General features: G+C 42.9%; 1 protein-coding gene across 3 annotated transcripts in view; it reads left to right on the top strand.

Moving 5' to 3' along the window:
- The window catches only part of CGNL1 (cingulin like 1), a 160,390-nt gene that overhangs the window by 53,391 nt on the left and 81,492 nt on the right, over positions 1-25,507 (top strand). For all 3 annotated transcript variants that reach the window (XM_073586984.1, XM_073586981.1, XM_073586982.1), the window contains 5 exons: positions 5,121-5,214; positions 6,398-6,499; positions 9,509-9,657; positions 13,870-14,011; positions 21,647-21,859. In XM_073586984.1, coding sequence (XP_073443085.1) covers positions 5,121-5,214; positions 6,398-6,499; positions 9,509-9,657; positions 13,870-14,011; positions 21,647-21,859 — 700 coding nt within the window. The remainder of the gene's footprint in view (positions 1-5,120; positions 5,215-6,397; positions 6,500-9,508; positions 9,658-13,869; positions 14,012-21,646; positions 21,860-25,507) is intronic.

The raw sequence follows: 25,507 nt of genomic DNA, 5'->3' as shown, positions 1-25,507 counted from the left end.
AGCCTTAGATGAAATCCTCACGAAGGCAAAAGAAAGGAAAAAAGGATTCCCTAACCCTCCTCTCCCATTTTATAGGAGGGCGTTTAGGAGAAGACCATTTGGCCGAGGAAGACCAGCAGAAAATCAAAACCGCTGGTCCACAAAGGAAGGAAAGGGCAAAGGTGCCATGTTTAGGGGATCCTCCTTCCGCAGGGACAGGAACTGAGGAGCCAGTCCCTCCAGTAGGGGGGAGGCTAAAATTTTTTTTTCGAGAATGGGAGAAAATTACGCTTAGCCCTTGGGTCCTGGGCATTATTAAAGAAGGGTTAAAGATAGAATTTCATCAAGTACCCCATAATTCGTTAATCATAACATCCTTCAGCTCGCCAATTCAACAGCAGGCCCTGGAGGCTGAGATTTGGAGCCTTCTGGACAAAAAAGTTTTAGTCCATGTGCCTAAAAGGCAGGAAGGGAGAGGATTTTACTCCCCTCTCTTTCTGATACCTAAACCAGACGGGTCATTCCGGACGATAATCAACTGGAAGAAATTAAATTCATTTCTAATCATAAATTTAAGATGGTATCCATAAGATCCACGATTAAGCTCCTCTTCCCTAATTGTATGATGGCAGGCTTGGATCTGAAGGATGCTTATTATCATATTCCCATCCATTGCAGATATCAGAGATACCTCAGAGTGGCGGTCCTCCTCGATGGCACAGCCATGCCATTCGGCATTTCCATCGCACCACGAGTATTTACAAAGGTGATGCTGGAAGTGATGGCTTTTTTACGCCAGAAGGACACACTAATAGTACCCTATCTGGATGATTTTTTGATAGTAGGGAATTCAATTCGGCAATGTAATGAGCGGGTTGCTGATACAATCTTGTCCCTACAGGCCCTAGGGTGGATAATAAACTTCAAGAAGTCCAGAATCGAGCCGCAGTCTGTTCAGTCCTTCCTAGGTCTCGAGCTAGACTCCATACACCAAAAATGTCTACTGTCTCAGGTAAAAATTTCAGCAATTAAAAAGAAAGTGAGGATAGCAATAGATCGGCCACACATATCTTTAAGGGAAGCAATGTCCCTCCTGGGATCCCTTACTGCCTGTATCCCCGCAGTTCGCTGGGCCCAGTTCCACACGAGGGAACTACAACACCAAATTATCTTAGAGGAATCCCGGGATCGGGGGAATCTGACAAAGAAAATCACGCTATCCCAGGAGGTCCTAACCTCCCTTACATGGTGGCTAAGGGATGATAACTTAGCGGGAGGAGTACCTTGGGTTATAACACCCTCCCGTATAATTATCACGTACGCTAGCCCCACAGGATGGGGAGCCCATATGGGATATAGTTTTGCCCAAGGCCTATGGGATATAGGCGAAGATCAGGATTCGTCAAATTTAAAGGAACTAAAAGCAGTCTATCATGCATGGTGTCATTTTTTTCCACAATTACAAGGGGAAAACGTGAGAATCCTTTCGGACAACACCACAGTAGTCGCATATCTGAACAGACAAGGCGGAACTCGATCAGTCACCTTAATGTCTTCCGCAAGAAGGATTTTATCCCTAGCAGAAAAACAATTTTTGTCTCTCTCAGCCCTCCACATAAGGGGAAGAGACAATTGGGAGGCAGATTTTCTAAGTCGCCATACACTGCGACAAGGAGAGTGGTGTCTAAGCCGGGAGATATTCACACGCATCGTGGCACTATGGGGTCGTCCCCAAATAGATCTCTTCGCTACCAGAGAGAACAGACAGGTGCGAAGATTCGCCTCTCTAAATATGACAGACAATCCGGAAATTCTGGATGCCCTCCAGGCCCCGTGGCAATTCAAACTGGCATATGCATTTCCCCCAATCATACTTCTACCGCAGGTGATCAGGAAAATCAGAGCAGAGGAAGCACGAATAATCTTAGTAGCACCATTCTGGCCCAGGAGGCCTTGGTTTTCTTGCCTGCAAGCAATGTCAGTGACAGACCCGTGGGTGCTTCCTTCAACCCCCAGGCTCCTCTCACAGCGGCCATTCTTCCATCCTCAAGTGGACAATCTCCACTTGACGGCTTGGAACTTGAAAGGGAAATGTTGAGATCAAGAGGATTCTCGGAGGGATTAGTCAATACACTCCTACAAAGTCGAAAAGTGACAACGACAAAAATTTACACCAGAATATGGAGAAAATTCCTAGAGTCCCACGCAGAGCCGGATTCCGGAGAAATTCCGATTACAGCGATCCTAGAGTTCCTACAGAAAGGGAAGGAATTAGGGTTAGCTGTTAACACACTAAAAGTACAGGTGTCGGCTCTAGGGGCCCTCTATAGTTATAACGTGGCAGGCAATAGATGGGTAAGCAGATTCATCTCGGCCTGTGAGCGGAGTGAGCCGGTGCACATACCTAGAGTTCCTCCTTGGGACTTAAACCTGGTTCTGGAGGCTCTAACACGTCCTCCCTTTGAACCTTTGGATTCAATATCCCTTAAACACCTATCCTTCAAAACAGTACTGCTAGTTGCACTAACCTCAGCCAGAAGAGTTAGCGACATACAAGCCCTTTCAATAGAACCCCCTTTTCTGTTGACATTTCAGGATCAGTTAATATTAAAACCAGACCCCTCATGTTTGTGTGTGTGTAGCCCATTCACTATCTCCATCTAACCCCCACCCCCTGAAGATGGCTGGACCGTCATTGTAAATACATCATTGTAAATACAAACCTGTGCTTTGTATCCCCCCCACCTCATTGTAGATTGTAAGCTCCACGAGCAGGGTCGTCTTATTTCGCTTTAATTATTGTATTGTTAACGTTGTTACTTATGACTGTTGTGTTTGAAACTGTTCAACTGTAAAGCGCTGCGGAATATGTTGGTGCTATATAAATAAAGATTATTATTATTATTATTATTATTATTATTATTATTATTATTATTACTTACCAAAGGTAGCAGGGAAGTTTCATAGATCACAAGAGATCCACCTCCCGTCATTTTTTAGTAACCCTTCTACTCCAGAGGAAGAAAAGTTCCATACACTAGACGTTAGAAGAGCTGTATTACAATACATCGAGAGGTCTAGCAGCTGGAGGAAGAGTAGGGCTCTGTTTATTTCCTTCCAGGGCCAAAAGAAGGGATATGAAGTCACAAGGGGTACTTTGTCTCTGTGGATCAGAGACGCAATTGGGCTGGCATACTCCGAGAGCAATGAAAATCCTCCGGAGGGTATCAGAGCACATTCCGCCAGAGCTATGGCTTCCTCCTGGGCAGAGAGGGGAGACGTCGCAATCCAGTCTATATGTAAGGCGGCAACCTGGTCTACACCCTCTACCTTTTATAATCACTATAGGCTTGATTTATCATGCTCATCCGACCTAGCCTTTGGTAGAGCGGTCCTCAGCACGGTGGTCCCTCCCAGGTGAAGGTCTCTGAAAGTCTCTCCAAGTGGGTGCTGTCCTGGCGAAGAGTAAAAAGCCGGATTACTTACCGGTAATGCTCTTTTAATGAGTCCACGACAGCACCCGTTCACTAACCCTCCCTAGAAGTTAACATAATGTATATACACCTTCTTAGTTGTAAAGTTAATAAATTTAGAATATTGGATAATATAATGGCCTAATAATTGGCGGTCCTCCTGGTACTCTGATATCCAACTGAGGGGGAGAGGCGGACTGCCCTCTTTTATCTCTGTAGGTTTCCTGTTCCTATGGGCGGATCCCTCTCTCCAAGTGGGTGCTGTCGTGGACTCATTAAAAGAGCATTACCGGTAAGTAATCCGGCTTTTCTGCATTGATGGCAATTTTTTTTCTTAACCTAAACCACATTTTGGAGGGTTTCAGCTTTCTAAAGAATAATTTATACAACCAATGGATGAATTTAATGCTCTGTATCTCTCTATATATCTATCTCTCTATATATCTATCTCTATCTATCTATGTATTTATCTTCCATCTATCTATATATTTCTCTATCCATAGATCTATCTATTTATCCCATATCTATCTATCTATCTATCTATCTATGTATCTATCTATGTATCTATCACATTATGCCCTATGAGGAGGGGGCAGCATTATGCCCTATGAGGAGGGGGCAGCATTATGCCCTATGAGGAGGGGGCAGCATTATGCCCTATGAGGAGGGGGCAGCATTATACCCTATGAGGAGGGGGCGCATTATACCCTATGAGGAGGCAGTATTATACCCTATGAGGGGGCAGCATTATACCCTATGAGGGGGCAGCATTATACCCTATGAGGGGGTGCATTATACCCTATGAGGGGGCGCATTATACCCTATGAGGGGGCAGCATTCTACTAGCGACCACTTAGCCATGCACCAGCGATCCTGACCGCATCATATCGCTGGTCGGGATCGCTGGTGCATCGCTAATGGTACTGTCACACTTAGCGATGCACCAGCGATCCCGACCAGCGATATGACGCGGTCAGGATCGCTGGTGCATCGCTAAGTGGTCGCTAGTGAGCTGCCACACAGGCAGATCTCACTAGCGACATCGCTGGGGACGGGGATCGCTACTTACCTGTCACACTAGGCGATCCTGCGTCCTCCCACCCGGCTCCACGCGTCGCTCGTCTCTTCACGGGAAGCGCCGCAGGAAGCTGACGACGAGAAACAGTCCAGCCTGTTCTCGCGTGATCAGCGATAACCAGTGGGGGAGCGGGTCGTAGGTATCACACACAGCGATATCGCTAGCAATATCTCTATAACGTCACAAGCTATAGTGATATTGCTAGCGATATCTCTTAGTGTGACATGCCCTTAAGTGTGACAGTACCTTTATTGACATTGGCCAGCAGAGCTCTATTCCTCTCCCGATGGTGTAATTTCAGGAAGCCAAGGAATTGATGAGATTTCAGTGTGATCTGGTTTAGACACATGTAATCTCATCAGATTACACTGCAAAAGACTGTTCTGTTTTCTTTATTTTCCTGAATAATGCCGCATTGTTAAGATTGGATAAAGTCACACAGGGGAAAAATTAAATGTCATAGAGAAAAATCTGCTACTGCCCCTGTGGTAAAAGGGTTTATTTACATGTCAGGTTCAAAAGCTTCACAATGTGTGAGTTTGTGTGCTTGTTTTTTTTTTCCTAATTTTATTATCACTGTTCTGATTAAGGAGCCATGATAATGATGATGCAACAAAAAGAAAAGTCAATTTGGTTTTTGAAAAAATTCAGACCTTAAAATCTCGAGCATCCAGCACAGTGCAGGTAAATATTCGCACTGCTATCGCTTAGTGTTTACATTTTGGACACCTTGAGATATAAGCTGTTTATATTGCTTCTCTAATGACATTTTTATTATGGTACTTTGAAATTTCCTGCTGTTATATTGTAGTTGTTGCAGTGCTTTAACTTTTACAATAGATGCTCATTATTAACCTACAGTACTTGCCATTTATCTTACAATATAGATTTTAGTGCTGAAAAAATAATAGCTTTAATGGAATATGGATAAGCCCCTATATCATACCCTACTTCATTGGTGGTCTTAGTTCTCAATTATGGGGTCAGTGGTTTATTTGAATCAATGTTGATTTTGCAAATATTTTGTGGGGTGTGTTTTTTCCTTTTTCTTTCTTTATAGCTTTCTTAAGAATCCTGGCTCGAGTACAAGTCTGACCAGCTGAGTCTGTAATTAAAATGGTGAATCAAAGTGGGAAAACAAATGTTTGATTTCTTTAAGTATGGACGCACTCATGTTTTTCATTTTCTTAATCTAAATCTCATGACTGCCTATGAGATTAAATTCTGCATTTAAAGGCTCCTTAGAGCATGAAGTCAAAGGAATCTGCTCAGAACCATGTGATGATTTCTCTGAAACGTACCATGAACCCTTGTAATTAATAAGCGAACTGTGAATTTGTAACTCTATAATTGTTTCTTCTTGTGTGTTCTATATCTGCATATGTCACATATATTGAATATAACTATATGTAAGTGAACATACAGCGATACTTATTTATGTCTACCCCATCTACTTGAATGCCCAGTGGAAAAAGGGGAGCCATGCTCCTTTTTGTACAAAAAGTACAAGAAACTATAGCAAAACCAAAGAAATGAGCCGGAGCGTAAGTTGCTATATGAGCAGTGTGAAGAAGCAGGTTCACACTATGGCATTTCACAGACAAAACCCTATAAAAACACAAAATGAGCATATACCCTGTAAAATTGTTATGAACGGTAATGTTCTTTTTCTGCAGTTTTGTCTTTGCTAAACGTCATTATTGCATGTTTTTCCTTTGTGTCTTGATAAAATTTAAATATCGCTCTAAAACGTTTGTTTTATTATGGTAATACCTTTTGCATGTCAGCTTTGTAAATGGGTTTTTAAAGGGAAACATATTTACACTTACATTTATGTACATAAAACTGAATATTTTGGACCTTTTAGACTCCAGATCCAACAACAGAAATAAATCTTTTGTCTGATCAGAAAAATGAACTTGAAAAGAAGGTCACAACTCTCGAGACACAACTCGATGAGCAGATTAAGGTACTAATCCGTGTTTCTCTTCTATGTACTGCCATACGTATTATATTGTAAGTGGTTCTCCTGTGATTTATCAGCAGGTTTTTGCTATGGAATCTTGAGCATGATGTAGAATCTGAGACCTTCGTTCCAGCGATGTTTCATTTACTGCAGGGTTCCCCAACTCCAGTCCTCAAGGCCCACCAACAGATCATGTTTTCAGGATTTCCTTAGTATTGCTCAGGTGATAATTGCTTCACCTGTGTAATACAAAGGAAATCCTGAAAACATGATCTGTTGGTGGGCCTTGAGGACTGGAGTTGGGGAACCCTGATTTACTGGACTACGTGTTGAATTTGTTAAAAAAAAAAAAACAAAAAACGTTTTATCTGCTGCAGATCTAATGGTTCTCTGAATGCTGAGCTCTGTATAACCCCGCCCACACCACTGATTGGCAGCTTTCTGCTTACGCACAATCAGTGATGTGGGCGGGGTTATACAGAGCTCATGAATATGGCCACAGGTTTACTAGTCTTCTAGTGATAATTTGCTGCTGATAAAACTGTGATGTTATAAAAACCACAGCAAAAAGCTGAGTAAATGACACATCACTGGAATCAGGTTTTGTGCCTCTAATCATGCTGCTGCCCTTTAAATGGCAACATGCTCCATTGAACAATTTATGGACCTCTTTTTCTAATTGGAACATTGCCCATTAGGGTAGCATTATCACTGGTTATGGTGATTTTTTTCATTTGAATATATTATGGAAAAGTTATAGCATACAATGTATGTAGTGCTCCACTACCAATCTGACATAAAAGCCATATTTTATTCCTTTTGTTTGAGTGATTGAGGAGCTCATGTCAAAGTTTAACTATGCATGGGACATGGGTGCCAGGTATGTCTGCTATATATTTTCTGTGGCCTTTTCCCTGTACTGTACAGTTGAGTTAACAAGGTCATGTTTCAGATTTCCTTATAGTGCTTTTTAGAGCAAAGTCTGGGTGACTATTTTGTGATGCTCAAAACCATGAAGGAATCATACAGTTAGGTCCATCTGTATTTGGACAGAGACAACATTTTTCTAATTTTGGTTCTAGACATTACCACAATGAATTTTAAACAAAACAATTCAGATGCAGTTGAAGTTCAGACTTTCAGCTTTCATTTGAGGGTATCAACATTAAAATTGGATAAAGGGTTTAGGAGTTTTTGCTCCTTAACATGTGCCACCCTGTTTTTAAAGGGACCAAAAGTGATTGGACAATTGACTCCAAGGCTATTTCATGGACAGGTGTGGGCAATCCCTTCATTATATCATTCTCAATTAAGCAGATAAAAGGCCTGGAGTTGATATGAGGTGTGGTGCTTGCATTTGGAATGTTTTGCTGTGAAGGAAACATGCGGTCAAAGGAGCTCTCCATGCAGGTGAAACAAGCCATTCTTAAGCTGCAAAAACAGAGAAAACCCATCTGAGAAATTGCTACAACATTAGGAGTGGCAAAATCTACAGTTTGGTACATCCTGAGAAAGAAATAAAGCACTGGTGAACTCATCAATGCAAAAAGACCTAGGCGCCCACGGAAGACAACAGTGGTGGATGATCGCAGAATAATCTCCATGGTGAAGAGAAACCCCTTCACAAAAGCCAACCAAGTGAACAACACTCTCCAGGAGGTAGGCGTAGAAATATCCAAATCTACCATAAAGAGAAGACTGCATGAAAGTAAATACAAGAGGGTTCACTGCACGGTGCAAGCCATTCATAAGCATCAAGAATCAAAAGGCTAGACTGTACTTTGCTAAAAAAACATCTAAAAAAGCCAGCACAGTTCTGGAAGAACATTCTTTGGACAGATGAAACCAAGATCAACCTCTACCAGAATGATGGAAAGAGGAAAAGTATGGCGAAGGCATGGTACAGCTCATGATCCAAAGAATACCACATCATCTGTAAAACACGGCGGAGGCAGTGTGATGGCTTGGGCATGCATGGCTGCCAGTGGCACTGGGTCACTAGTGTTTTATTGATGATGTGAGACAGGACAGAAGCAGCCGAATGAATTCTGAGGTATTCAGAGCCATACTGTGTGCTCAGATCCAGCCAAATGCAGCCAAACTAATTGGTCGTCGTTTCATACTACAGATGGACTATGACCCAAAACATAAAGCCAAAGCAACCCAGGAGTTTACTAAAGCAAAGAAGTGGAATATTCTTGAATGGCCAAGTCAGTCACCTGATCTCAACCCAATTGAGCATGCATTTCACTTGTTAAAGACTAAACTTCAGACAGAAAGGCCCACAAACAAACAGCAACTGAAAACCACCGCAGTGAAGGCCTGGCAGAGCATCAAAAAGGAGGAAACACAGCGTCTGGTGATGTCCATGAGTTCAAGACTTCAGGCAGTCATTGCCAACAAAGGGTTTTCAACCAAGTACTAGAAATGAACATTTTATTTACAATCATTTAATCTGTCCAATTACTTTTGGTCCCTTTAAATACAGGGCGGCACATGTTAAGGAGCTGAAACTCCTAAACTCTTCATCCAATTTTAATGTGGATACCCTCAAATGAAAGCTGAAAGTCTGAACTTCAACTGCATCTGAATTGTTTTGGTTAAAATTCATTGTGGTAATGTCTAGAACCAAAATTAGAAAAATGTTGTCTCTGTCCAAATATATATGGACCTAACTGTATATGGAACCCCATCTGGCTGTATTTGCTATATATGTCCAATGGGTAGACAAACTTTGAGTTTGGATTGGTAGGTTACTTTAAGAACAAAAAGTTGCATCTTCTGCTTGTTTGTGTTCTTCTGTTGTAGTTGCATTTGAATGACTACAATTAAGATTTCTAGAGTTTGGTCACTCCAAGGATTGAGACTACCCTAGACAATACAGTTACTACTAAAGTGGCAATCTGTTGTACCTCTGGGATTACTTGTAGCGTATTGTACTTATTTTACTGCCTATATTAAAGTCTGTAGTTGTATTCTACTAATAAATGTATTTCTCTTCTATGAACCCAGAATCGGGAAAGCAACAATGAAGAGAAAAGTAAAACTAAGGCAAATCTTAAAGATATTCAAGATCAACTTGAACGCAGCATGAATGAAAATTTAGTTCTGCGTGGGAAGCTTGGGGAGAGTGAGAGAGAATTAAGAAAACATCTAGAAGAGTATGTTTAGGTTAATCCTCCATTGTCGAATCACATTCCTGATTTCTTACTGTATTGGGTATTTATAATAATTCTTATGCCAACTAAATACTATAAAAAAGTAGTTTCCATTGTTTTTTTTATTGTACCATTAGTAACATGTTTGCATATATCCTTGTGTGTTTCATGGGAAATTTTTGATGATTGACACATTTAGAAAGGCTAGGATACACACTGATTTGTATAAGGAACAGTTTATTGTGCGGCTAGGCCCACACTTTGATGTGCGAGAACACAGTAGAGACAATCAGCAGTGGCTGTGAACATGCTCTGAAAAATATTGCTGAAGATTTCACTCATTGCATCACAACACTTGCACCCATTAAATACACGGACCCTTATCCAACGCAACGTATGATGCTCAGGTTACAGCAGATCTGTCCCGCTGTGTGCGAGTTTCACCTCACTCTGTTTAGTAAAATTTCACCTTATGTCAATTTTGTTCCTCATGTTAAGAAATATCTGACTATTGCAAGACATAGAAAATTTTTATGGCCCAATTCATCAAAGCTTTTACACCTGTACTCTGGTGTAAAAGGCTTTGAAAAGTCACCACATATTGTTGCCACTCAATGATGCTTTAAAACTTTGCAACTTTTGACAGTCTCACACCATTTTTGCCAGCTCTAACAAACTGGAGCGGGGGCGTGGAGACCATTGTTCTTCGAATTCCTGATGAGCAATGGCGTTTGTTACGCCACAAGGCAGGGTCTGACGTAGGATTTGTGGCGAAGCGCACACACAGGTGCACGCTACTTCTCCATCACTCATAATTCATGAAGCGGCCAGTGCCTTTTCATGACTTAGGATCTTCTGACGCTACCCCATCTCCTCAAGACTGGAGTGGACAATGCCGGTATTGATGAATCTGGCCCTCAGTGTTAGAGTACATTAATAGTAAAATGACCATCATTGTGACATGTAAGTGTTCCAGAAAACAAGCTGGAAGGTTATTTCTTGTATTAGAGGATGGGCCAAATGCCTTTACACTCTTCATACCACTACTGTTACTTTGCCTTAAGGTAAACGAGGATAAATGTTTTCCATATTTCCTCTTACAGCTACAATACAACAGTGTTGGTTAAGATGGCACACAAGAGAAAAACAAAGAGCACAAAAGTCCTAAATAAATTTAAACTCATAGTTTATTCAGGATAGCAATTGAGACCTACAAATCAATAACCACAAATTAAAGACCAAGTTGAAAAGTTGATATCACAGGTGACACACACAGGAACCACATATATCTAAGTGGATGGGAGAACAGAGAGTGGCAACACATCAGAAAAAAGTGCCAGTGCAATAAATAGATACACCATAAAGATTATTGGAGGGTAAACACAACAGCTCAAAGCCTAATCATAAATACAGAAATTAGTAATAAGTAAAAAAGTATATAAATATGAAAGTGAAGAGCAGTAGAGTAACCCAATCCAGTCACAGTAAATAGTGTATGTCCCTTTAAGAGAGTGGTAACATTACTGAGGGTGCCAAACAAAGCTCCTACCCATTGTCTCCACTGTGGGAACCTGTGTGCGCAGCCCCAACGCGCGTTTCCCCCGAGGAAGCCCAAGCTTTGTTTGGCACCCTCAGTAATGTTACCGTTCTCTTAAAGGGCATACACTCTGTTTTTGGATTATTTATTGTGACTGGATTGGGGTACTCTACTGCTCTTTACTTTTATATTTATACACTTTTTTACTTACTACTAATTTTTGTATTTATGATTAGGCTTTGAGCTGTGGTGTTTACCCTCCAACAATCCTTTATGGTGAATCTATTTATTGCACTGGCACTTTTTTCTGATGAGTGGCCACTCTCTGCCCTCCCATTCACTTTAGATTTATGTGGTTCCTGTGTGTCACACCTGTGATATCAACTTTTCAACTTTGTCTTTAATTTGTGGTTATTTATTTGTATGTCTCATTTGTTATCCTGAATAAACTATGATTTTACATTTATTTGGGAGTTTTGTGCTCTTTGTTTTTCTCTTGTGTGCTATGGTTATTAAAGAGCGTCCTGTGCCAATGTACCCCCCCCCCACCACTTGGTTTATGGGTGATATGGAAATAGGAAAACGGTTTCTGGTTTGGAGTTTTTGTTTCTAAGTGTTGGTTAAGATGACAGATCTTTCACTACTGATTTATTTAAAAAGGTTTTCCAGGATATTGATGACTTCTATAAAGGATACCATGTCGTTGAGGGACAGGCGGCAGCCATAATTAAGCAATGTACAGAGCCTGCACACTCCAGCTTCGGCCACTGAGCTGAAGTCCTCAAGAGCAGCACCTACATGGTGTGTGGAGGTGTGGTCTTCCAGCTCTATACTCTACTTCTGTCCACCTCCTGACTGGTGAAGGTGTCAGACCCCCACCTATCTGATGTTGGTGATCTGTTCTAAGGATAGATTATCAATATCATAGTCCAGGACCACCCTTTAATCCAGCACAGCATAAGGCTTTGTATAGATCTTTTTGGACTTTGACTCATTACTTTTTGACGGGAGGCATAGTGCTGCATGCAGTTTTAATTTCCTGAACAAAATGACAGACACCTCCACGAGAGTTCGTTTTACCCCATTATAAGTTTGGGTCTCTTGCTTGCTTCCCTTGTATTTAGTGTAATTGCATCATGGTTTCATTTTGTGATGGAAACTATCACCTAGATGTGTACAGAGCCTCTTCTTCAAAATACTACCATGATCTGTGACCAAAAGAGGGAGACTGATCTGTAAAAATTGCTTTGGTTAAATATAGTGAGGACATTTTTCATAATGCAATTTTTCCATTGGATCAAGCCAGAATAATTGGAGAATCTAATATCTACTTTTAGTTAAGGTGATTGTTTGGTCTCTTGTTCTCTGAGGCGATGTTCATATTGCACTTTTGCAACACGTCAGTGTTTCTGTTGGGACTTCAAAATGAAGACCTAAAAACTGGGATTCGGGCACAACCTGCGATAGAGAGTTAAACTTTTATGAGGCATTTGGAGTCACTTTCTATTCTTTCTGGTCTCTGACAGAGTCTCTGACAGAGTCTTTGACAGAGTCCTCCTTTTTTAGATGGACACAGAAGCGCAATTGACTTTTTTTGTAGGCCACCTCAAAAAGGCAGTCTGTGACCCCCCCCCCCCCCCCCAAAAAAAAAAAAAAAAAAAAAAAAAGTCAGATTTGGAGCAAAGTGAATCCGTCTGCTTCATTAATCCGAATGGCCCTGTCATTGGTTTCACTCTTATCCCGTTTTTCAGGACAAACAGAAGCCCAGACTGAGTCCCTGAAGTGTGCAAAAAGCGCAGTGTGAACCTGGCATAATGCCACTGATCATACTGAACTCATATCATGTGATATCCCCAAAGTATAATTTCATTACAGAATTACTCTCACAAGTTACTATGCGTGACTTGTCAGGGTGATTCTGTAATAAAATCGTACTTTACTATGATTAAGATTTTTTTTTTTTTTTTATCAAAAGTTAGCAGCAGTATACCAATACACACTAAGTACTTATTTTCAGGACTCTAATGGAGAAAAGTTCCATGCCATCATGCAATGAGAATGTATAGAAAAGAGCACACAGAATTGAATATAAAAACAAAAATCTTTATTAAATTATTTAAATACAGAATATTAAAAAGTCCCCCAGAAGAAGGCACGCATGCCGAAACGCACGTAGGGGAAGTAACACCATTGCTTGGCTCAGGTACAGTGTTTAGTTTTTCTCACTCCTGCCCTGATATTGGCTGATCTACACTTTCTATTGGGTGTTTATATTTTTGGTCCAAATACGTCTGTTTCTGCACATAGCACTTTATAATGGAATTATGGCCAGTACTAGTTCTCAGTAGACTGGTTTTTCATTGTTTGATGCCAAAAAATTTATACAGCAACTAGATATGTTCTATTAAATGCCTGTACATTGCCAACCTGTGGTGCCCCCTATTATTGGCTCCCAGCCACTATTCACATATCCTACCTTTTTTAATATTCTATAGTTAAATAATTTAATAAACATTTTTGTTTCTACATCCAGTTCTGTGTGCGCTTCTCCTTGATATGATTAAGAATGTACTGTACCATCCAAGGTTTTCAATCCAACATGCCAAGCAATTTTCTGGCTGGACTTGATGGGGGCAAATGTTAATTAACTTGATGGTATCCTAATTTTCCTCTCACAGATTATTTGAGCTGAAGATGGAGCAGGAGCAGTATCAGACTGAGATCCGGGACCTGCAAGATCAGCTGTCAGAAATGCATGATGAACTGGATGATGCAAAGCAATCTGTCGTCGATGATGGGGAGAGAGAAGCTTTGATACAGGTTGGTTATAAGAAATTACATCCATGATTAGGGTAATGCTCCAATGTGCTCTCAACTTAAGTTTGATCGTAGCACAATGCCAAAATAATAAAAAATAAAGTATATACTACATTTATCAAATTTTTTGTCATGTGTAAATCTAAAATAAGGACAGTATTAAGGTGTGCTTTATATTTGATAATCCATTGTGTATTGGACAGCCTGACGACTCCCCTGTAGTATAGAGGAATTGAGCATTTTGGCCCATTGCTTGTTTATTTTGGAGGTTAGTGTTGCCAGAAGTGTCTGACGGTGACTTATATCCTTCTCCTTTCTTTACCCGATTATGCACTCTGATAGGAAACACTGGCATAACACCTATTTCTCGTTCCCCCATGACGGCACCACGGAGAGAGGGATCCGCCCTCAGGGACAGGAAACCTACAGATGAAAAAGGCGGTACCTCTCTCCCACATCAGTTGGTTTCCTGTCCCGGACGGGGAACCTACAGCACGTACCTGCAGTCGACGCGGGATTCCGGGGACCGAACCAGTCCGGTAATAGGCAGCAGGGCTCCCTGCCTCGGCTGGGTCGAGGCCTTGGGCGGGCTTCCCCAGAAGCATCACCACCAGGGTCGGCGGGCCTTGAGGGTGAGTGGGGAGAGGCAGTGAAGATCAGAGAAGTCTGCCAATCCCAGAAAGAATAAAAAAAAAAAAGGAGTGGGAGGGGGGTGGGGGGGGGGAGGGGGGGTGGCATGCCTCCTGCAAGTATATGGCGGCAGTCACTACAGGAGAGCCCCCCGCCAAGCGCCGGACGCGGACAGCCTGTGTAGGGTGGCGGCGGCCACCGGGAGCCGCGAGACACGAAGGTCTCTGCAGACGGAGCGGGAGGGTGGCAGCGGCCACCGGGAGCCGCAAGCGATAGGGCCTGCCAAGCGCCGAGAGGAGGGCGCAGGATACCGGCACCGGGTGCATGCAGGACGCCGGCAGGGTGCGCTCGAACACAGCTCCCTTGAAGAAGGGAGGCGCGGTGCACTGCTGGGCAGTGCACATGCGCCGGCGGCCATTTCCGGCGGGGCACAGGGATCGCTGGGAAGAGGTCGACGCCAAATTAAAAAAAAAAAAAAAAAAAAGGGATCATGTTTAAATCCCCACGGAAGGAGATAGAAGCGGTCACCATGAGTGGGAAGCCACAGAAAGAGGAGACACGGCGGCGGTCACCGAAGCAGGGACCACGCAAACGCAGGAACAGCGCCAGCATTCACAGCGCCAGCGCAACTCTTCCCAGCAGCACAGCAGCAGCGGTCATACAGGATCGCGGCGCAGCCAAAGCTCCACCATGGCGGCACAGACAGAAGTGGATTCAGCAGTGGAGATAATCCGTACGCCCGAGATGGTATCTCTCGTTCCACAAGGAAGGGTGAGTGATCTCCTTGAATGCCCGCTCGCTTATGTGCGATTATTAATTTTTTCTTTTTCAGGGGCGTAAATGCACAACCAAATCCAAACACATGGTATCTGCTCTATGCACAGAGGAGTTACCACCTATGTGGGAAAAAACGCTCTGTGAGGCGTGCATAGGGTAGACAATACAGGAGGAATCCCCGAGGTTTGCTTTAGACCTCAAAACACTAATAAGGACCCAAGTCAGGGACGCACTTAAGGGCGTTAGAACCTCAAAGAAAAAGCGTAGCTCCAGGCATAGATCTCCAGAGTCCAGCATTAGTGAGTCAGGAAGTGAACTATCTGACTCAAGTAATTCATCATCCTCCCAGTCCTCTTCATCATCCTCAGAAGGGGGACGCAGCTACTTCCCCATTGAAGAAACGGACACCCTGGTAAAAGCTGTGAGGACAACTATGGGGCTGGTAGATGAACGCCCTAAGAAAACGACCCAAGATCTAATGTTCGGTGGGCTAGAGCAAAAAAAACAGAGGGCTTTCCCGGTCAATGAGAAAATCCACTCCCTAATTAAACGAGAATGGAAAAAGCCAGACAAAAAAGTCCTAACACCAAAGAGGAAATACCCCTTTGATGACCCGGCCTGCTCCCTATGGAGTAAAGCACCTAAGTTAGATGTAGCAGTTGCAAAAGCCTCTAAAACATTTTCCCTGCCCTTCGAAAACATGGGCAACCTGAAGGACCCAATGGATAAAAACGCAGAAACGTTTTTAAAAAATGCTTGGGAAGGGGGCTAAAGCCAGCCATAGAAGCCACGTGCACAGCACGCGCCCTAATGGTCTGGCTGGACCACTTAGATTCACAAATAAAGGAAAAGTCCCAAGAGAAATAATGCAAAGATCAGTTTCTGTAATGAAGGGAGCAGCAGCTTTCCTGGCAGATGCGTCAGTAGACTCGACCAGGCTGGCAGCCAGGACAGCAGCCTTCTCGAATGCCGCAAGACGCGCCTTATGGCTGAAATGCTGGCCAGGAGACATGCAGACAAAAACCAAATTGTGCGCAATCCCGTGCGAGGGGGAATTCTTATTTGGCCCAACGCTAGACGACATCTTGGACAAGGCAGGGGACAAGAAAAAATCCTTTCCCGGGTTCCCTAGTCAGGATTACAAACGGCCTTTTCGAAACAGAAGGTTCATGCGATGAAAGCCCCCAAAAGGGAACAAAGAAGGATGGGAGGATAGAAGGAATAAAAATAAAGGCTTTATGTTTATCAAACCCCCCGACAGCAAGAAGCCACAATGAAGGTACTCCCCTGGTCGGGGGAAGATTATCCTACTTTCTCCAGGCCTGGGAAAAAAATATCCGCGAGTTCATGGATACTGAGCATAATAAAGGAAGGTCTGAGGCTAAAATTCAATACCCTCCCAAACAATTCTTTTGTGATAATGCCCCAAAGGACATCATACGAGCAGCTGGCTCTGCAACAAGAAATCGCAAATCTAAGGGAGAAGAACATATTACAAGAAGTCCCCTACCAAGACAGAGGCAAAGGCTTCTACTCCCTTCTATCCCTTTGCAGAAAGCCAGACGGATCGTACAGGGCTATCATAAATCTAAAAAGACTGAACAAGTTCCTGGAAATTCAGCACTTCAAAATGGAGACAATAAAATCTTGTGTAAAAAATGCTTCCCCCATCTTGTTTCATGGCGGTATTAGACTTGAGAGATGCATATTACCATGTACCTATTCACAAAGATCACAGGAAATACCTCAGGGTGGTGGTGACGATCCAGGGGGAAACATTATCAGTTCAGAGCCCTCCCCTTCGGATTAGCTATTGCTCCAAGGGTATTTACAAAGATAATGTCAGAAGTAATGGCCCACATAAGAGAGCAAAACATCCTGATAGTCCCATACCTGGACGATCTCTTAATAATAGGCGTCACCTTTCACCAGTGCAAACAACAATTGGACATGGTCATGAGATCCCTACTGAGTCTAGGATGGATGCTGAATTTGGCCAAATCCAGACTTGTACCAAGTCAGATGCAAGAGTACTTGGGGATACTACTGAACTCAACTGCGCAAAAATGCTATCTTCCGCAGACAAAGATTCAAAAGATTGTGAAAAATGAGGCTGAATGAACTCATGTAGATCAACATCCAACACTGCGGAGACACCATCACATGTTTCTCAACGCAGTGATTCTAGAGCAATGCCCCCATTCCTTATGGGAAATATGTAAAACATGCAAAACACAAGCCGCGGAGACACCATCACATGTTTCTCAATGCAAGCAATGACTAGCCAGGTCTTTCCCTGGGAAGGAACAACCACGGGAAGGGCAGTCTCCAATGAAGGAAACCACCTATGCCAAAACATGGTATCCATCCACAGACAGCTGTTTCGGGGTATTGCCCCTCATCAGTGTGGAGTAGGAAACTGACCAGTAGGAGCAATGCCTACAGTCATGGCCAAAAGTTTAGAGAATGACCCAAATATTATATTTTCACATGATCTGCTGCCCTCTGGTTTTATGTGTGTTTGTCAGATGTTTTTATCACATACAGAAATATAATTGCAATCATATTATGAGTAACAAAAGGTTATATTGACAGAATGAGTTAATGCAGCAAGTCAATATTTGCAGTGTTTACCCTTCTTCTTCAGGACCTCAGCAATTCTCCCTGGCATGCTCTCAATCAACTTCTGGATCAAATCCTGACTGATAGCATTCCATTCTTGCAAAATCATGCTTTTATTTTGTCTGAATTTGAAGGTTTTTGTTTGTCCACCCGTCTCTTGATGATTGACCACAAGTTCTCAATGGGATTAAGATCTGGGGAGTTTCCAGGCCATGGTCCCAAAATCTCTATGTTTTGTTCCCTGAGCCATTTAGTTATCACCTTTGCTTTATGGCAAGGTGCTCCATCATGTTGAAAAAGGCATTGTTGATCGCCAAACTGCTCTTGGACGGTTGGGAGAAGTTGCTCTTGGAGGACATTCTGGTACCATTCTTTATTCATGGCTGTGTTTTTAGGCAAGACTGAGAGAGAGCCCATTCCCTTGGCTGAGAAGCCACCCCACACATGAATGGTTTCAGGATGCTTGACAGTTGGCATGAGACAAGACTGGTGGTAGCGCTCACCTGGTCTTCTCCGTATAAGCCGTTTTCCAGATGTCCCAAACAATCGAAAAGGGGATTCATCAGAGAAAATGACTTTACCCCAGTACTCAGCAGTCCACTCCCTGTACCTCTTGCAGAATATCAGTCTGTCCATGATGTTTTTTCTGGAGAGAAGTGGCTTCTTTGCTGTCCTCCTTGAGACCAGGCCTTGCTCCAAGAGTCTCCGCCTCACAGTGCGTGCAGATGCACTCACACCTGCCTGCTGCCATTCCTGAGCAAGCTCTGCACTGCTGGTAGCCCGATCCCGCAGCTGAAACACTTTTAAGAGACGGTCCTGGCGCTTGCTGGTCTTTCTTGTGCGCCCTGGAGCCTTTTTGGCAACAAGGGAACGTCTCTCCTTGAAGTTCTTGATGATGCGATTGATTGTTGACTGAGGTGCAATCTTTCTAGCTGCGATACTCTTCCCTGTTGGGACATTTTTGTGCAGTGCAATGATGACTGCACGTGTTTCTTTAGAGATAACCATGGTTAACAGAAGAGAGACAATGATGCCAAGCACCAGCCTCCTTTTAAAGTGTCCAGTGGTGTCATTCTTACTTAATCATGACAGATTGATCTCCAGCCCTGTCCTCATCAACACCCACACCTGTGTTAATGGAGCAATAACTGAAACGATGTTAGCTGGTCCTTTTAAGGCAGGGCTGCAATGATGTTGAAATGTGTTTTGGGGGATAAAGTTAATTTTCTAGGCAAATATTGACTTTGCAAGTAATTGCTGTTAAGCTGATCACTCTTTATAACATTCTGGAGTATATGCAAATTGCCATTAGAAAAAATGAAGCAGTAGACTTTGTAAAAATTAATATTTGTGTCATTCTCTAAACTTTTGGCCATGACTGTAGTAGAAGACTGTGAAAAATGAGGATGAATGAACTCATGGAGATCAACATCCAACACTCCGGAGACACCATCACATGTTTCTCAATGCAGTGATTCTAGAGCAATGCCCCCATCCCTTATGGGAAATATGTAAAAACATGCTATACCCCGAAACAGCTGTCTGTGGATGGATACCATGTTTTGGCATAGGTGGTTTCCTTCAATGGACACTGCCCTTCCCGTGGTTGTTCCTTCCCAGGGAAAGACCTGGCTAGTCATTGCTTGCGTTGAGAAACATGTGATGGTGTCTCTGCGGCTTGTGTTTTGCATATTTCCCATAAGGGATGGGGGCATTGCTCTAGAATCACTGCGTTGAGAAACATGTGATGGTGTCTCCGCAGTGCTGGATGTTGATCTCCATGAGTTCATTCATCCTCATTTTTCACAGTCTTCTACTAGGCATTGCTCCTACTGGCCAGTTTCCTACTCCACACTGATGAGGGGCAATACCCCGAAACAGCTGTCCGTGGATGGATACCATGTTTTGGCATAGGTGGTTTCCTTCATTGGAGACTGCCCTTCCCGTGGTTGTTCCTTCCCGGGTAAAGGCCTGGCTAGTCATTGCTTGCGTTGAGAAACATGATGGTATCTCCGCTGCTGTTGATTTACATGTTTTTGCATATTTCCCATAAGGGATGGGGGCATTGCTCTAGCATCACTGCGTTGAGAAACGTGATGGTGTCTCCGCAGTGTTGGATGTTGATCTCCATGAGTTCATTCATCCTCATTTTTCACAGTCTTTTACTAGGCTTTGCTCCTACTAGCCAGTTTCCTACTCCGTATTTCTGGAATTCCTACAGAAGGGGTTGGATAAGGGGTTAGCTACCAGCACCTTAAAAGTACAGGTGGCGGCCCTGGGAGTTTTGTATAACCATGACCTAGCCAAAAATAGATGGGCTATGAGATTTATTACAGCCTCAAGTAGATCCAGTCCGATCCCCCTATGCACCCCCCCCCCCCCCCCCCCCGGATCTAAAACTAGTGCTAAACGCACTAACCAAATCTCCCTTCGCACCCCTAGCAGAGGTTCCCTTAAAAATATTGTCCCTTAAGACCTCCCTTCTCATAGCCTTAACTTCTGCCCGCCGCATTAGTGATATGCAAGCTTTGTCTGCCCACTCACCCTTCACTCAAGTACTGGGTGATAGGGTAATTCTCAAAACTGACCCAGCCTACCTCCCCAAGGTTCCATCACAGTTTCATAGGACCCAGGAGATCTCCCTACCCTCCTTCTATCCCAAACCCAAGAACAAAACAGAAGAGATATTACAAACTTTAGATGTAAAAAGGTGCCTGGTCCAATACTTGTTAACCACAAGGGAGTTTAGGAATGCTAGGGCTCTGTTTGTTTGTTTTCAGGGTCCTCGGAAGGGTCAAAAAGCATCAAAGGCCACACTGGCGAGATGGATAAGAGAGGCCATCACCCTATCCTACTCCTCCTGCAGGGCGGCCATCCCGGAGGACGTAGGGGCCCATTCAACCAGGGCAGTGGCATCATCCTGGGCGGAGAAAGCCGGCGCTTCAGTAGACCAGATATGTAGAGCTGCCACTTGGTCTTCCCCCCTCTACATTTTTCAAACATTACCGTCTAGACTTGACCTCCTCTTCAGATCTCACCTTTGGGAAAAGGGTTCTGCAGGCGGTGGTCCCTCCCTAGATGTACAATCTTTGTAATTCTCTCCGTGGTGCCGTCATGGGGGAAAGAGAAAATCGTAGTTACTTACCGATAACTGTATTTCTCTGATCCCATGACGGCACCCGTACTTCACTTCCCTTTCACACACACACACAGGTGTGCACATTAGAGTGAGTTAGTTAGCTTTAGTACTTAGCCACACGGTGCCTCTATTAAGCTTAATTTGATTAATTTTGGATTTTGTTATAACCATTTGAGTTGCAGCTGAAAGTTCTGTGTAATGCTCTGTAAACCAACTGATGTGGGAGAGAGGTACCGCCTTTTTCATCTGTAGGTTTCCTGTCCCTGAGGGCGGATCCCTCTCTCCGTGGTGCCGTCATGGGATCAGAGAAATACAGTTATCGGTAAGTACGATTTTTTTTGTCAGTTCAACTCCTTATTGTACACACCTTACTGTAATGTATGAATTATGTAGCATTTACCAATATTGTATGTGATTGTGTTGTGAAAAGTTTATTTTTGAATGTCTATGTATATTATTACTTCTCGTAGGATCTTATGCACATGAAACAGGGAGTTCAAGAACTGCTGATGGCCAGGGAAGAACAAGAAGACCTCCTAAAAAAGAGAGAGCGTGAGCTTACTGCCTTAAAAGGAGCCCTAAAAGAAGAGGTATCCAGCCACGATCAGGAGATTGATAAGCTCAAAGAACAGTATGAAAAAGAGCTGAAGAAGATGCGAGAGAGTCTCGAAGAGGCAGTCAAGGTAAATTACAAGATTACTTTACTCATTTTAAGTATGTGTAGCATCCAAGTTGTACATAGCTTTTAAAGGCCATACATAGACTTCTACCGGGCACCAAGTGTATCTAAAATAAAATTGTTGCATTCTCCATGTCAATGCAGTTTTTTTTTTTTTTTTGCTTTTTTTAAAGCAAAGCAAGTCGTGAATATAGCAGGGAGAAGACATTTTCTTTTTATATTTCCAATTTCTTTTCAACATCTTCCCGATATTTGCTGTACATGTATAATGCTATTTGGGTGCAACTGTATGACGTGGGCTCAGAAGCTGAGCCTGCACTATAGCCAGCAGATGGTGGCAACTTCCTGCACACAACATATCCTAGGAATATACACTTCTCTGTAGAAATGTATAGAAAAAAAAAGACTTGTAGAAGATGGACAAATGAAGTACTGATGTATAGAAAATGATTATTGGCAGCATGGATGACCATGGCCAATACAAGTCTAGGGGTCTGTGTAAATCACGTACAGTACATGGATGGCATCCAAGTGCTATTCATGTTTTATCTGTATTTAATATAGCAAAGTATAGGAGAAGCTTTGTAATTTTTCTTTAGCCATACCGGAAAAACCCTGATGGCACTCCTGATGACACCTATACTGTTTTTTATGGCACTGTTTTTATACGGATTGTAAGGAGGCTAATGGCCGTGTAGTTAATGGGGAAGTAGAGGCAGAGATGGCTGCTCCCTGTGATGCAACCAGAAGTATTTTGCTTTAGTCCATGTAAGCACTAGGATGTTCTTTAGTGCACCTGGGTCTGGGTTGTAGGTAGCTATGAGAGACGGGTGGATCTGGCCACCCACATACCTCACGTGGTTGTGGTTACAGCCTACATAATGGGGGCTCTTGTTTGGCACATGGTCTGTGTCTTGGGAGGTAGAAGGCCTCCTGTGTGTGTGGCTCCAGACGGAGCCTGTGTGCTGGAAATTGTCCAGCCTGTGTGCCCACAGGCCTGAGGGAGCAGAGTGCCAAGCCCCGTTACACATAACGATGTCCCAGCGATCCCACCAACGATCCGACATGGATGGGATCGCTGGGACATCGTTGGGCTGATTGCTGGTGAGCTGTCACATAGACAACCCCTCCAGCGATCAGGACCAGCGAGCAAGCTGGTTTCCAATGTAAACAGCGGGTATCTAATAGCCGCGCAGCTCATAGATACCCGTTGTTTACCCTGGAAACCAGCGTGCATGCTGGTTTCCAAGGTAAACAGCGGGCAACTAAGAGCCGCGCGGCTCCTAGACACCCGCTGTTTACATTGGAAACCAGCGTGCAGCGTTGCTGATCGTTGCTCTCCCGCTGCCACACTCAGCGATGCGTGCTGGCCAGTGGGAGACCAACGATCAAAAAATGTCACAGGACGATCCTGCACGATCAGCGATACCCGGCAGGGAGGCCGGTCGCTGATGGATGTCACACACGGCGATATCGCGGGCGAGATCGCTGTGGCGTCACAATCAGCGATCTCACTGGCGTCATCGCTGTGTGTGATGGGGCCTTTAGGACAGTTTTGTGTTGTTTGCCTGCTCTGAAGGCCGTTTACCATTTGTTGTTAATGCTGGGTTTATGGAGTAAATAAACCTGCACGGACTTATTTTTAAAGTAGCACGCCTCCTGTTTTCCTCTAGCGCACCTGAGTACAAATCCCTACAGGATGTTTGAAGGGGACCTAGCATAGACACATTACCCTATTTCAGCAATTTCTGAATGAGTTAATTTGGCTATCTGAACAATTGATCATCTTTTATGTATGCTACTAAAGATGATTGTATTTTACTTTTTGTTAAAGGAGTCTTCCCATGACCGTAAATGTATTCCTTTAAAAAAAAAAAAAAAAAAACTTTTCAAATAATGCAATTTTAAAAATTATTTTTATGTTCTCATTACAGACTGCTAAAGATATAGCTAATCCAGTAGTAGGCGTCTCCTCTAGTCTTGCATACCCACAGATGTTTTCTTCTGTTTTAAATGGGTAATGTGTGTGGGGACTGAGGAGCAGACTCCAGCTACTGGACGTAGTGCTAGTAATAGTGCTGAGCGAGGAACTCAGAGCATAGATATGAGGGAGACTGACAGCGGTGTTCTATGTAGTACTCCTCAGCCTCCATGCATACAGTCCGTTTACCACAGAGATAAACATCTACATGCGCACAACCAGGACAAGAAGCATGCCTGCTGCTGGATGAGCTGGATCAGCACAGCCTGCAATTGAAAAAATAATTATAATTTATATTAAAAATTGTATTTTATTTGAGAAGTTTGTTTTTCTTAAGATTTAATACACAGAATGCATTTAGTATTATGGTCACAACTTTATATAACCTCCATTTATTGTGACACTGTAGGCATGTAGACCTACATATAATATTCATTTACATTATTTTTATACTTTACCTTTTCCTACCCGCCATTTTTACAGCTCCTTGGCATAATTTGCAAGGTGTACTTTTTCAGATGTCAAAGAGCTTTTATAAAGTCTTATCTGGTGTAACTAGGTATGCATAGTATGTTCAATAGTTTGAAGTTCTTCAAACACATTGTGCAATCCGTGGGTGAGTCTTCTAATGTTCTGTCGTTGTACTGAAGCCGACTTGCCTAATATAGTCGGAATGTACACGTTGGGCTATGCCACTTACGTCTACTTTGCTCCTGAATTTAAATGAAGTCTGTCAGGACAAAATGAGTATCAAAACCAAGCACGGCATCTTGTAGGGGAGGTGGCCTTAATGAAAATCGTTCCTGTTGTGTTTTAATACTTTCAATATTCAAGCATGCTTATGAGATGCTCAGTGCTTTTTTGGCATTACTGATCGGTTCAGTGCACCTTTCCAACTACTTGTTATACATGTATCTCCAGGCTCCTCTTCTGTAAGGCCAGCGCTGCCAATCAAGGAAGAGGGGAGCGGAGATACATGTATAACAAGTGGATGGAAAGGTGCACTCAGCTCCTGTGCCATGCCACCGGTGTACCAAGTACATAAATGGCAACATATTTTAATAAAAAAGGATTTGGGGCAAATGGAGCAAAACATGAACCCAGTTTTGTCCTTTTTAATAAACCATTTTTGTTTTTTTTGCTTGGTTTTTACAGCAGTCATATGAGGGCTTCTTTTTTGTGATGAATTTTATTTGTCAAGAGGCATCATTTTGGGGTACATCTCACTTTTATTAGCAAACTTTTTATTAACTCTCTATTGGTAGGAATATAAAAAACAGCAATTCTGCCACTCTTTTTTACGTTTTAAATTTTGCTCCATTCACCATAGTGTACAAATAAAATGTTAACGTTCATCTGGAAGTCATGGCGATGCCAAATTTCTATACTTTTACCTTTTTTATTTTTTAAATATATTTTTCACTATAAATACACACTGAAAAAAATATTGTTTTTTACGCTGCCATAGTCGGAATAGCATGAAGTTTCACAATTTGCAATTGGCTTAGCTGCATGAATTTTTTTCTTTTTTTTTTTTTTCTAGCTTGACAAGCTGTAGTTTTCATTGGTGCCACTTTGTGGTACAGGCTACTTTTGATCATTATATACTACACTCTTTGGGAGTCAAAATTAACAAACAAAAAAAAAAAAAACCATTCTAAATATATAGGG

This window comes from Dendrobates tinctorius, unplaced genomic scaffold (genome assembly GCF_039654945.1).
Source record: "Dendrobates tinctorius isolate UK_male_01 unplaced genomic scaffold, ASM3965494v1 ptg000097l, whole genome shotgun sequence".
In the NCBI taxonomy this organism is placed as follows: domain Eukaryota; kingdom Metazoa; phylum Chordata; class Amphibia; order Anura; family Dendrobatidae; genus Dendrobates; species Dendrobates tinctorius.
The sequence above is the reverse complement of the archived record's forward strand: the minus strand, read 5'-3'. Positions and strand labels throughout refer to the sequence as shown.